The 15063-nt window shown below is 39.0% G+C and overlaps 1 protein-coding gene across 1 annotated transcript; it reads left to right on the top strand.

Moving 5' to 3' along the window:
* Positions 1 to 10330: 10330 nt before the first annotated feature.
* On the top strand, positions 10331 to 14842 carry LOC309415702 (cryptic protein-like; the record flags this gene model as incomplete). Its single annotated transcript, XM_082013305.1, has 5 exons — positions 10331 to 10409; positions 10751 to 10930; positions 12602 to 12716; positions 12780 to 12889; positions 14649 to 14842. The coding sequence occupies 5 exons, from the start codon at positions 10331 to 10333 to the stop codon at positions 14798 to 14800; spliced, it is 636 nt and encodes a 211-aa protein (XP_081869431.1). The 3' UTR covers positions 14801 to 14842.
* Positions 14843 to 15063: the final 221 nt, after the last annotated feature.

Genomic DNA, 15063 nt, shown 5'->3' with positions numbered 1-15063 from the left:
AGACGCCGTTCTGCCCATGTGCAAGGTGTTTAACATGCTACCTCCCCAGTCTGCCTGAATGCAAAAGCATTTAATTAATAACTGTTCTGAGTGGTTAAAAAATATAAAATCCAAACCAACAAACAGTAACATATACCTAAAATTTAGATAGTGATTTTTATTAATAGGTCTCAGAGCATTTAATGATGAGACGTATTACCTCATTCTTTCACTGATAGGGAAATAAGGCAGGGAACTGTTGTGTTTTAGGGCACACAACTGGCCAGTGCTAGAGTTTGGTTATGATCCCAGCTCTGTGCACCAGTCCAGCCCCCTATCTGCCAGGAAACACAATCAAAATGGCCAAACTGGCCAAAATACTGCAAACTTTTAGTGTGTATGGCTCATTCATAAATTACATGTCCCAGTACTATGTTTTATTCCATTCATCATTTTCCAGAAAACAATACTGTCTATCATAATCACACAAATAGCAGACTTGTCCTGGACAAATTCTACAGTTCTCTTTAAAGCCATGTTTCATTCCCATGCTTAGGTCAGGAAACACCTTTTTTCCATCATTGTTTTGCAATCTAACACCTCCAGAATTTTGGGGCAAAAAAACTAAAAAAAAAGAAAAATATAGCATGTATATAACAAGGAGTTTAATAATGAAAATTGATCCAGCCTGAATTTTTTGAAGACTGTCTATGACAATCTATAAACTTCTTGCATAGAAGCTCTTGGTTTTGGGCATATTCTGTACAAAGAATTTACTCATCCAACATATGTTCACATTAAAATGGGTTATTCAAGAATGTGGCCATCTCAGGTCAGAGACTATTATATTCAACCAAATAATGCTTCTTTTATACATGTTATGAACATCACAAATTACTCTTATGATTATGATGACCTTGAGCTCTTCTTTTATAATTTCTTTCAGCTCAAGAGCAATATTTTTTCAAGAAAGTGGAAATAAAGCTCCTCAATTTCACAGTACAAATGACCTGAAAGGGACTTTGCTTTACCTGAACAGAGTGGCTTTCAGGAGCAAAAGGTTGCCTCCTAGTGTAATATTGATGTAACGTTTCTCTATTTTCACAGCCTGGAAAAAAATGAGACAACACATAGCTGAGCTGGAAGAATGATTTAGCTAAGGTGCTACTAGTTTTTCTTTCAGAATGTAAAATGTTAAAACTCATCCTGGACGAGTTTCCTATTTAATTTTATCTTTTTCTTCCAAAAACACAGGAGACCCAGCATACTGAACCAAAAATGTTAAGATATACGAGATCAAAACACAGCAGCTGCATAGCTCTAACGGAGCTATTTCCAAAACCTCTGTCATTTTAGCCTAAATGTTTTCCCACATGCCCACAGCTCTCCTCCTGGACTGCCCAGAGCTGCCCCAGCCTGAACGATTAGGCACTTCACTCACGCCTCACTCAGGCATGAAGATAGGCAAGGCAGCAAACAAGTCCTCTGCCAGGGCCAGTGTGGCTGGCATATTTCTCACATATGCCAAGAAAAGCATCCCTCCTGGAGATAGCAGAGACAGAATACCGGCTTGTACAGAAGGGATACAGAACAAATGGACAAAGAAAATCCTTTACATTTCATTAGTTGAGGGACTCTGCCTAGCAGTTAGGGCACATTCCCAGCAGCAGGAGTTAGATTCTCCTCAGCCCCAGCAAATTCTTGACTTCATCTCTGTGGAAAAAAACTCAACAGTTCTACGTTAGTTGAACTCAGCTGTGAAAAAACAAATTTACTGATGTGAAGCTGAGCATGTGTATATATAAGCAATATATGAAAGGAAAACATCTTTCCCTGAACCTATAAGTTGCATACAAAATCTCTGCATCAGAATAGTATATATCCTAGGATGCTGATGGGAAGAGGACCTCCAGGATCTCCCACAAGTCTCACAGCTTCATTCTGAAATGGGGCATGGCAACCTTACATCCCTTACAGGCAAGAAGCCATCCTACCCATCTTGCCTTCCAAGCACAACCCTCCTAATGGTGACAAGACAGAAACCCAAAGAGGGGCCCAAGCTATTTGAGGGGTCCAGGCTGAGATCACAAAGTGTTTGTATTAACAATATACAATTGCAGTGTTTCAGGTTTCAGAGGCCATTTTCCTCACTTTCATTTTATCCCCTCGTCATAAAAGCTGTCAGCTCACCTCTAACAGCTGATTTTCATTAATGGATAAACAGCAACTTTTAATCAAAAAATGAATGTACTGCTCCCTGTGATAGTTTGGTAATAAGGATGGTGACACAGTATAATGATCTGACATAATCTGCTTCCTTAGAAGACTCTAATCCCCATTAATTGCCATATTAAACATGACTCAGAACTCACTTTAGGGGGCAATTAGTAAAGCACACGACAAATTAATAACTAGAAGCTTCCTACTATTACAACACAAATTATACCACCCCTGGCTGTCAGTCTCCAAGAGAAGATCTGCTACACCTCCATCCACTTTCTGATGTACATTGAAGAGGAACTGGCTAAACTGAACGTGATCCTGATTAGTACAAGAACAAGACAGGGAAGAGTAACTGTGGGTTATTCATGCATTTCAGCTGCTGAGCCTGTTACACCGTGTCTGTGGAAGGCAATGAATGTTGCTCTTCCTGCGAGTCTCTGCAGAGTTGTCTTCTTCCTGGACTCTGAGGCATTTCCTCACTTTAGTTTTAGCAGGCAACTACTCTGCTCTCCTCACCAAATTACAGTCCTTCTCTTCTGATCTTCATCAGGGGTCACTGACATGCTCCCATTTCCCAGCAGGTCTTTGAACTATGACCTTTCAGATTTGGGAGGAAGATCAGGCACTGGTAACTTAGCTGAACTCCTTACCAAGGTCAAGCTCACCCTGCCCCAGTCTTTTGGTGCTTATCAGTGTCCTCTCTCCTTTGTGTTTCTGAATGTTTCTACCATTTGCGGACAACATCTGTTTGATACCAAAAGAGTATCATTAAGGCCATGTCTCCATGGCAATATTACATTAACCTATCTTCCCCACAGGAAAGAATAGAATGGCTAAGCATAGCAGCATCCACCACACCTTATCTTACCATACATAGTTTTCCTGGTAATCCTTTCTCTCTTTGCAGTTCTGCCTTTGTTCGTGTTAACTGGTTCGTGCTATGGGCAGATGTCTCAGGGTGGGAAAGTCGTCTCTTGCCATTTTTCTCCTCATGATTGTAGCATATCTATGAGAAACTATAAAAATTATATGAGAACTAAAAACTAACACATTCCTCTGATTATCTTCTTGGCATTCATTATTTTTCCAGTGCCACTTCTAAACAGCTTTTCTGGCAGCAAAGACCCAGCTCTGAATGATGTGAATTTGACAGTCCTTAATAAGAAACAGATGGCACGTGTATTTGCAGTGATGCAGGTGGCTGGATTTGACTGCTGTTTCATAGGGATGCAGATGCTACTCTGACTCAGCTAATGGAAGAAGAAGAGAAGCAGGGGATTTAAATTTAATGTTTACTTTGGCAAACTATATATCTGGACTGATACGACTTGGGAAGTGCCGTTACAGGATGTTGTCATCTAGAACTGATTTACAGGAAAGGGTAGTGATTCAGAGCTGAAAGACCTGCAGAAAGCGAAGAACTTTTAGGCCACAAAGGCCAAAAGGAAATGTACACCAGGCTCAGCCTGGAGATGTAGGAGCAGAACACTAGTTACGAAATACCTCATTAAATGAAACAAGGACAAAGAAAACTCTCTGCCTGTGAGCGAAAGTTGTACAAACTAGCTGCAGCTGCACTGTAGAGATCTTAGCCCCTTGTCATGTCCTGATGGCCTTAAAACATAACAATTATTGTGGGATGGAGATAGGGGGGATGAATGGAGCTCCTGGTTTTCTCTGTTAATGTGATGGCTGGTTTGCAGCCAATTGGAGAGGAGTTTTCTTCACTTGGCAGAGGTAGTGTTTTTGCATGCCATGGGTAAGGCATGAGAGTAGTGTGGGAGTATCTGGAGATACAAAGTTTTTGGGGACAATGTTGTAAAATTTTAAGGTAGAAAGAGCCAAATCTACAATCATCTTGTTCAACCACTGAAAAATCCTTAAGACAGATAAGACAAATATGGAACAGGATTGTGTGCCCTCAGTATGGGTAAGAGGAGCAAAAGAAACAGTGGCTGCATGATCAGTACCAAAGAAAATATTTTTCCTCGCACAGCCGTGGAAATACAGACTATTATCTGTAATTTCAGCATTAATAAGCAGAGTTCCAAGTTGAAAATCTCTGTAAGGGTGTTGACTGGAGAAATGTTTTTCATTGGGTTTCAGCAGCTGTAAAGATTCTGTGCATTAGTGATACTTGGGGACAAGGTCTACTTTGAAATTTATTTTTGAAATTTATTTTAAAATTTATTTTAAGACCTTTCTCTACATCTGCTTATTCTTTGAATATAATGCCAAGAGTTATAGTTAATTGTCAGACCCTCTAATACTCATTTTCTGTGGGCAGGGATGCAGTGCATGGGGTGGAGGTGCTACAGCAGGCGAGACAAGAAAGAGCAAGCAAAGGCCATAAGTATGAACAAGGTGAAGTTGATATATCAGGGAAATAGATATAAACATTCAAGCCAACACTGGAGATACCATGTTCATCACTGAGCTTTAAACAGTGAGTATTCAGACAAATGTTCTTACCTCTGTTTCTTACAGCAGCATATAATTAATCCCTGAAGGAAATAGCTGAAAACCTCAATTATAGTTGCACTGGAAGTGCACAAAGCACTTGGAGAAAAAAGTTCCCTCTGCAAAATTTTCACACCAGCTGTTAGCGAGCTCTCCTCCACACTGTTTTCATTCAGACTATGTAGAAGATTTTTGTGCATGGCCAGCATGTCATGTCCTACAACCCTGGAGAGATGCATTTACACATTTCCCCCCCATCAGCCTCACACATACAGACATGTGGATGCTCTTCTGCCGTCTCTTGGGCTGCCTGTTAACCTGTGAGGCAAGACACTGCTTAGGGTGACAAAGGATATGCACAGAGGTACCGGGAGGGGTCATTCCAGGTACAAAGCTGCAGAGTGTGGGTCGGTGTCTGGATCTGTTGCGAATCCTTCAACAGCATCTTTCAAAAAATAAACTCCTTTGGGAAATATTCTTGTCCTGAAGATGATTGGTGTAACTTCAGGATGAAGTTAACACCATGTCTTGGCTCTTAGCCCTGTGTCACAGCACTATGCGCATTCTGATTACCAATACAAACATTTGTGAGGTCAAGTTGCAATGCAGATCACAGAAATAATCTCCGTTAAAACAGCTCAAAGAAGTCCTTATATCTACACTTTCAAATATCAAATGATTTATTTCAGAAACAGCACGTGTGAGCCCAAAGGACTTTAAAAAGAGGAACTCATTGACATTTCTGTGATAAAACACCACTGGGTAGGAAAAAAAAACTAAACTGATGTGCTCTTCTCCACTCTCATCTGCTTCTGCAGAGACATAATTGAGCCCTAAAGCTATTGTCCTTTTGACATCTTTAACTCGTTAACGAGAAATTAACTCTCACTTTATTTGTGTCAGTACCACGCATGACCTCTCCTTAAAATAGGCATCTCTTGAAAAAACAAGGCATTATATTATCATTTTGAACTCTTGACTGGGAAATGGATTTTTCTAAACACCAATTAGTAAGTTACAATTTATATTTGTTTGACTGGACATTGCCAATAACAGATCAAGACACATCTTGATGGGTCTTTACCTGCTTTTAATGGGGTTTACCTGCATTTAAAACAGACGTACTCCAAAGAGAAAATATATTAGCACCCATGCTCAGTTTTATAAAATGAGTCCTCATACAGATTGAATATGCCAGTCCTTTTTAGTGGATGACTTGTTTGTTCTCATCACAAAGAAAATCCTGTTGGTTCAAAGAATCACAATGTCAGAGCAGCACCGACAGACATTTGCAGTATGAGCCAAACCTGGAAAAAAAAGTGAGATTCCTAAGTATACACACACAGAATCTCTCCCTAATTAACCACACTGAAGGGATATTTTTCTAATTCCCCACGAAGTTTTGACAACAGGAAGAATCATAAGGATATATTTAAAGTATTAGCATAATTTCCATATACCATTTTTCTTGTCGGTTTTAACCTCAACATTTGATTTTTTTTGCTTGTTTTCTTTTGCTTACCTTGACCATGGATTTATCTTGCACAAAGAACCTACACTTAGACAATTCCAGCCTCTTAAAATTCCCTCTTCTGCTCTTTAACCCTGGGTGCCTCAAGCATCCTAGGAGCCTTTATTTCCTTCAAAAAACATATGCAGAAATGGTGCCACTGGGATGCAGAAAATGTGCAGATGAGTCTGTAAATTATATCTAACCAAATGTGGAATATGAAACTGGTATTTGACAACAGTGACCCACATGAAATTTCCGTGAGCTTATGGAGAAGAGAGTTATACATCACCTTTACAAGATTCAGACAGCTGCATTTTCCTGGTATAATATGTGTATCAAAAAGATGAAATCCAGAATCTTAGTAACTGTTTTGAAAATGTTTTCAACCATTAGGCGGGCCTATTATCCTGAAGCCATTTATAACACTACTTTATCAGCAATACGTTTTATGAACATCTTTCTGTAACTCATCACGTTTATGAAAGAATATAGGCTCATAAAGCTCTTCTGATGCAAAGGAATACTTTCATCTGTGTTTTATAAATGAGGAACTGAACCACAGAGATATGAAACAACATGCAGGTAAGGGAACATTAGCACTTTCTGGATGATGTCTTTGGAAGAGATGTAGTTTACCAGCTTTACTCACCTTACTCATACTGAGTTATGGTTAGAAAGCAGCTAAGGGGTCTCAATCACTGCCGTGCTATAGCAATACTGGATTTGATTATACCCTTGGCACAAATACACACCAACAGGAGAGAAACCACAAAAGTCATGTAAGAAGTAAGCATGTTGAGGAAATCTGTAATCTATATTGATAGAACCGGCAAAAATAAATTAATGGGTTTACTATTATGTTCTAATGCTCTTGAGATTTAATCTGCGCTTCTGAGAAACGACGCCGGCTTCACAGAGTCAGGGAAAGGGCAACATGATGATAACACCCAACAATGACAAACTCGAACCGTCTTTGTGTTAACTGCCTTGCTATTTCAACACCCTGCCACCCTGGCACTCTTTCTCTCTGCCTCTCACTCTCCCCCACTCCCACTTCCCTCCCCCCCACCTCTCACCCCCATTAGGTTTTAAAAATCTGCTAAGTTTTATTGCACCTATCCAAAAGCACTGCCTTTCAATTTTTGCCTTGCAGAAAAATCAAAAAGGAATTAAAAGAGAAAGCAGTGTATCGTTATTTTTATTTTAAGAAGAAAATATCAGAAAACAAGTTTATCTCTGAGGTTTACTGCTACTTCTTGTTTAATTTAAAAAAAGTTTAAAACAGTGGTTAGCATTTCAAACCAATCTTCAGTAAGCCGATTTTACATGAAGATTTCTAAGAAAACTTTCTGTGAAAATAAATTCACTACTAATAAGCCTTAGCAAAAATCAAACTTTAAAAAAATTGCAGGATAGTAGAGAAAATAAATAGGCTTTGATTCAAATAGTGTAGTAAGGACTTTGAACTTCCTAGTAATGGCCTGTAACTGAGCAAGATCATTTCACACTTAGTATGCTTGTGTGAATTCCAGACACCTCAAGGCTCACTACAACAACTGCGTATTTATCCTAATTTTTAATTACATATAATTTTTAAAATAGGTAGATGTTGTCAAGCATCAAAAAGGCAATGTTAGGTTTTAAAATTATTCATCATGTGCACTGACAGAATTTTCATCTTGAGAGGTGGAATGGTGAAACAGTAATTCACGCAAGGGAAATGTGATAGAATGCACCGAATCACTTCCATTGGGGTCATTCAAGGCATTCAGAAGTTTAAAGCATGCTTAAGGCCCTGGATTTCAGCCAGAAATCATGCTCATTTGCCTTGGAATGAGTAGAACTGTTCATCTAAATGAGCTAGATGTGCTGTAATCACTGGGGATCTTTCAGTGACAAGGTGTTCAAATATCAACTACTAATTATTATTTATAATCATTAACCTAAATCAGAGTTGATAGGAATGACCACCACTTCAATAATTTGCAAGTCTTATTCTCCTTAAATTGTCCCAGGATGTTGATGACAGTAATTGTTTCAAAGTCGTTTGTATCTGTGTGTGCAGAAGTTATGGTGGGAAGAGATAGCATCAGTTTTGGGGAGTAAATCATTAGAGGACCAATGAATTGCTCTGAGGGATTAGTCCAATAGAGCAAAGCTCCTCCTTGCTCATTATGCTTCTTAAAGAGACGCTCTTTCCCGATTGAACTCCAAGGGCAAAACCAAACAAGAGGCAGGACTGTTACGCTGGCTCCATCTCTGATCAAATTTCCAGAATCCAGCAAATAAACCTGAAAAGTATTTCTTGTAAGCAAATCCCATGTGCCTTCATCCTGATATGTCAATCTACTGCTCATCTAAACTCCTGGTGTCACACAGTCGCGTGACAATCCTGGTCTTCATTTAGTAGAAATTCAGTGACTGGTCGTTTTGTGAGTGCAGAGGAAACTTTGGAAAAGTGAAGCCTGAAAATAAAAGCAATATCAAGACAGAAAATGCAAACCAAGAGAAGCTGAAAGGCTCAGGCCTAACTAACTCAGCTGTTTGAAGAAACTTTTGTGGTGACATCAACCAGTTATTTCAAAAAGGCAGAGATTCGACTTTACTGCAAATTAGATGTGAAAGACATGATCTCTGAGGCATGCAAATGTCCAGGAGAGCAATAGGTTTCGCTTTGACTGTTTCCACACAAACATGCACCAGTTCAGTGACATTTGTTCAGCAAAACCAAGTGAATTCTGGGACATAATGTCTTTTGGGTTTAGATTAGGTCACAACACTCTAGGTTCAAAATTCCTTTTCTCACCTCCCAGGACAGTAATATTGAGACCCTAATATTGGCAGCTAAAGCTTGAAAACACTGCATGTAACATAAAAAATACACTAAACCAAAAAGCCATATAGAAAACAAGTTATTAAAGTAGAATCAGGTTTAAAATATTACCTTTCAGATCAATTCCCGATTTATTCTAGGGATTAGAGTATATTGATGACATAGCTCTATATTTATGTCATTAACTGGACCTGAGTCCGGCAATGGCAATAATATTATATTTTAAGACAACAGAAAATGAAAAAGAGAAAAAAGAAAAAGAGGCCTTCATGTAGGAAATTCAATTTACTTTTAGCTCTGTTGCCCCCAAAGACCACTTCAGAGCAGGTCCTGCGATAAATCCACCACCCAATGCCATTGCAAATTGTTGGGTTAATGAAGAAAGGTCAAGTAGGGAAATGGGAGGCAAGAGTGGAAAGGTGTTGATCGTCTGTAAATTACTTGCTGCAGGGAGTACACTGCTAAATCTCAGAGAGTGAAGTGCACCAATTTTTTCTTGGGTGATAAGCAGAGGATTGGCTTTACTTTCATTTCTATATTTCACCAAAACTCTCCTGTCAAACAAATTCTTTTTTTGTGTACTTAGCAGTGTAAAGTTATAGCAGAAGAATTTCATGTGCAAAGAAAGTACTGAAATACAGGCAGACGAGAGAGAAAGAATATGAAGTGTTTTTTATGTAAGAATTTTTTTATAATAAAAATGCAGTCTTTAAATTGTTTGCTGCTGCTTACAGGAAAAAAATATCAATTTTGTTTAGTAAATTCTTTTATTTTGTACCTTTCGCACCTCTTTTTCTAGTAGTTACTTAAAACTGAGGAGATTGCTTCTCCTATAATACATGTATTGTACCTAGACAATGGCTTACTTCCCTCCCCCTTATATGTTCCAAAACTGTAGTTATAATTACATTTCACCAGCTTCATGCTATAATTTAATAAGTGTTTTGTGAATACATTTGTTCACATATCTTTATCTTTGCATCGCAGATTTCTTTTACATATGTAAAATATTTACATATTTCTTTTACAACTGCTCTAGTTTGAAACTGGTGAGACGTAGCCTTTATTTCTTATTTTGTTTTTAATAGGCAGTGGTTCTATCAAGCAAAAAAAAAAAAAAAAAAGACTGTTCCCTCCCCCTCCTGTAAATAACTAGCATTAAAATAACTACTGTCATATAGACTCAGCTTTCAGACATCTTCGTGCATGAATGGAGTTACTTTTGTGACGGACATTACCCTCATGTTTGTAGGTTTAGAAATTTCTACACCGTTGGTCTCTTTGGCTTCTTCAGTGAGCCAAGCTCTGTTGCCTGATGAAGGATGCGGGACACCCACGTGGAGTTTTGGAGTGAGCAGGATCTGGTTATGGGGTCTACATGTTGCCTGTTCAGGACCCACAGTATGTGCCCCGATCTCTTGCTACTCTTCATGTAAATAACAAAATTAACATTTCAAACATGCCAGTGTTTTTTATTTTACCATTCCACCACCTCCTGAAGCCATATAATAACACTTTATTGAACTGTGAAGCAGAAGTAGAAATAGGTAACACACGATATAAAACACACATCAGCCTCTTCATCATTTTCTAAAATGAGAAAGTATGAGCTTGCACATTCATACTTTCATAAGAAATAATTTTTTGCTGTCATTTTTTCTAAGTAGTGTTATATGTTAATTCTATGTTTTAGTTGTTCCCAAGAGAGTCACTGTCCTTTTTTTATATTTGTATATTTAAAGGGTGCAAAGGGGGAAGCTGTAACAATTCCCCAAACCAGGAAAATCAGAGCACATCTTTAAACACTTTTAAGGAAATTAATAACCTCAGTTCCAAAAGGAAAAGGAGAAACCCTTCTGACATCTTACCATACATTGGGTTAACACATGAGGATATAATTGATTTTCATGTCCACTGTGAAGGTGTTTCTAGAGAGGGGGAAAGGGCACGAAGGTCACATAACAGTCTGTTTTCCAGAGGATACTTTCTCCATCTCTTACATGCACAATCAAATGCATACAACGCATTGATACATAGTGACAGATATATTAGTTAAAAACAAATAGACAAACAAAAACCCTACACGTTAATGACAACATTTAGACTCCGTGCAAAGGACCTTTACACCACAGAGTGGTTTCTTTAGCAAACAGCAGGGAGTCCTTGAACCTGTGAAGCCTGGTAGCCTGCATAGGCAGCCATCGGGTTAGCAAGCCCTTCCATGAACGCAAGCGTGTTCTTCTGTCCTCCTGAAGATATCTCAAGTGCCTGCTAAAGTATCAGTAGCAGCACTTGAAATACGCTGGTGCTATGGAGAAATGGGAAGAGCTGCATCATCGTTTCATTACTTTTGTTAATTGGTGCAGAAAGCTAGAAGCGGCTGATGATTTCCTCTAAAAAAGGAAGCAAATGTAGCAGTAAATTCAGAAGCTTATGCCAAATCCTCCCTGCCTTCAGAGATGATGCAACAGCTTCAGGTTGTACAGCCAGTTTAACACCGCATGGTACCTGAGCAGAAAAACACTTTTCTCCTTGTGCTCATGATTTTGAGGTGTAGGAGTAGTTTCAAGCTCAAGAAGCCAGTGTACAAAGAACAACTCCCCGTGTTTCATACACAGGGCCCAGAAGGCCAATCTCAGACCCCTCTAGGACATGCATCAGCAGCATATTCCCTTCTTCCCTTGATTTGGGGATAAGAGAATTTCTAAATTAAAAATTTAGAATTTTTAATTCTAAATTTCTAGAGGGAAAATAGAAAATGGCAGTAATAAAAATGCCTCTCAAACTGCTCTCAGTGCTATTAACAAAGCCAGAGCACTTTAGTTGCCGTAAGGATATGAAGGGATCTGTGCTGAAAGCTGCCCTGATTCAGAGTGCGCTATTTCTTTTTATGTGTCCTAACATTTCCCCCGCTCCCATGGAGAGTATAAAGAACTGATACTTTTATACTTGATGTAAGATGTGTGTTGCCAGCTTCACCCAACGCTATATGTGCAGTGCCTACTCACTAGATATATATGACACCTCTCTCTTCACTATCTCAGAAACATATTCCAAAACATCCCTTAAAATACACACTAGTAAAGAGAGTTTTCTTCTTGGTGCCACCTTCCTACTCTCTTTTATGAAGAATCCAGACCCGTCTAGCCCAGCAATAGTCTGATTGAGAGTTGTAGTCACTTGTTCAGACACCAGCATTTGCATGTCTTTTCTAGACTTGGTAGCCAGAAAATTGGATCAAAGAAAGCAACTCTTGCTACGTTTTTAAAGAACATATGAAAGGTCAGGTCCTCGACTGAGTGTCTCTACAAACTTTACTCTTTCATTAAGCACAGGAGCAAAAACAAAAGCCTGAAGGCAATTGTATCCCTTACTGAAAGAGTAATTAAAACTTACAAGGATGGTGCTTAATTTAGTCTTTGACCTTTGGAATCTGCTAACAAGTTCAGATAACTGTGTAGAGTCTTTGCAATAGGCAAGCAAAGCAAATTTTAAAAACAATAGGCTTAAACTGGTGGCCCAGCTGTCTGCAGCTAAAGTGGGTGCCTTATTTGCTCAACAAATTTCCTGCAATAACTTATTTCTGACTGTAGTGTACGAGCTGAACAGGGACTGCTGCCAAAATGGAGGAACCTATTTCCTGGGGACTTTCTCCATATGTCCAAAGTATTTTACTCGTAGACGTTGTGAACTTGATAAACATATCAGGTGAGCAAAATGTGGAGTGGTGAATTTTTTTTTAACTATTGCTGTTATTTTCTTATGTCACAGATTCTGTGGCACAGTGAGTCATGGGGGGTGGACCAGGGATGGCTACCTGCTCTGCCAGTATGTCCATGGGGTCCTTCACTGTTTTCCTCATGGTATGAGAGATGGCTGTGGTAAGAGACACAGGATGCTCTGTATCATGGGTGTCTTTAAACCAGTACCCAGTTGTCCATTCTTGTTATTCATGCCTCTGACTATCGTTGAGTTTTTACCTAAAAAATTTTTACCTAAAACAATGGCAAACTCTTTGTGGAGATCCCTTTCAGAGGCATCAAAGTGTTAAATGTACTTAGGTATCTCGTGATACTTCTCCCCTGACCATAACCAGGTCCTCATGACCCTGATCACCAATGTGATGGAAAGTCGTAATTGCTGCAAAACTGGTGCTTACCTCTGCACACAGACAAGAGGGTGGGTGAGGCTTGTGTCAAATTGGAGGGGTACAGCTGGGGTTTGGGGTTTTTGGGTGGGGGTGGCAGAAAGCTTCTCAGGGCTGTGAGGAGAGGCTCTGCTAGCCAGTATCAGCCCCATTAGAGACTAGCCCATTACCAGTTGCCAAATCTTTTCTACATTAGGGACAATGATATTTGACCCATCACAGTGGAGAGACTCTTGAAAGACAAGTGCAGTCTCTTCTGCCCTACAGTGACTCCTTTAGATCCAGATTAGAGGCACATGCAGGAGATTGCTTATATAGTTTCTATTTATGGTGTTAGTTTCAGAAAGAAGTAGACGTTTGGAGGTTTGTTAGTGGGTTGTTTTGGTTTGTTGGGTTTTTTTCCACATTAAATTCAATGTGAAATTTGAAAGGTTTGGATAAATAATATCTGTAGACTGTGGGTTTGTCCAAAGTGTAAGCTTACCCTTTGTGGGAAAGTAAATGGAGAAAACACTTCAATTTCTCCTACTTCCAGTGGGGAATGATTCTACTTTATCTGTCCTATCAGAAACTTAAGAGATCCGTTGAGTATATGTATTTTTGTATGTGTACATATATACATATTTTTAAAAGTACACATGCATAGATATGAATAGTTATATTTACATTTATAATCTATGTATATAGTGTATATATACACACAATATACTAAAATATAAGAACACTAGCTTTCTATATCCAAATGAAGTGCTGCTGATCAAATTTCATTCATGAGCAACTGTGGTGAACTTCTTTCAGAGGCTCTTGAATTTAAACAGAAGTCTTCTAAATGCATGAATGCTATGTTTGTGTGTGACAAAAAAAAGAGGGCTCTTCTTTGTTAAACATTTACTGTGTTAAGCTATTAATGCTAGAATTAACAAAAAAAAAAAAAGGACAACATTCTGACTACCAAATTTGCTAATTTACTTAATGGCTTTACCAGGTTAATTGGATTTTGTTAATCTCTTTAGAATGAATTTTTCTATCCATGTTCCCCTGAGGACTTTCCTTGAAAAGGAGGAAAAAGCCTGAAAGCTTTAGTACTCTGACATTTTTGTTTCACATTAAAACAAATCTCTGAGTCTCTAGAGGGAACATTACCTCCAGCAACTTACTCCATATGCACTTGCAAAGAAAAATATGGCAGTACTTAAAAAGCAACATTCTGGTGCATATCTGAGATTTACATATGAATACTCAGATATTTTCCCTCCTAAGCACCATAAAATCTCATCAGTCATTTCTTAAACGTTCTGAGTGCTGCTGTTTGCTGCTCTTTCAGAACTGTGAACACTGTTTTTAAGGACCCTCCATTACTGCCTGTTCAGCTGAAGTAGCTATTGGGAAGGCTGAAAGGAAATAGTTTAGAGCAATAAAGAACTTAAAAAAAAAAAAAAACAACAGGCAAATCCTTCTTGTTTCTGCTTAATTTAAATCTATTTGAATGGTAGTTTGTTGTTTGTTCAGGTATCACAAAAGAAAAAAAAAAAAAAAGCCTGACTGGATGCAGGTTGGACCCAGGTCTGAAGGACTGAGCCTTCAGCATAAAGTCTACCTCCTTATTGTGCCAACCCTGTTCCCACTGCTTTGGCAGCTCCTCTAACAGCTCCTCTGTTCCTTCCAGAAAGGAACAAAACAGGGCAGCCTGACCGACACAACAGTTCGTCTGTGGAGCTTCAGGTAGCTGGCAGCTCCAAACCTGACTGATTATCTGCCTGCGGTGGGAGGACTGCAGGGCCACCTCCATGTCCATCTTCCCCCCACAGCTGCACGAATTGGAAGGGCTACATATGGCTCTAGGAGGGATCGCGTGTTTCCTGGAAACTGAAAGAAAGACTCAAAAAACGCCACTTCTCTGCATCTTGA

The sequence above is a fragment of the Phaethon aethereus genome (genome assembly GCF_964289735.1).
Source record: "Phaethon aethereus genome assembly, chromosome: Z".
In the NCBI taxonomy this organism is placed as follows: Eukaryota; Metazoa; Chordata; class Aves; order Phaethontiformes; family Phaethontidae; genus Phaethon; species Phaethon aethereus.
This window is presented reverse-complemented; position numbering and strand designations above follow the sequence as displayed.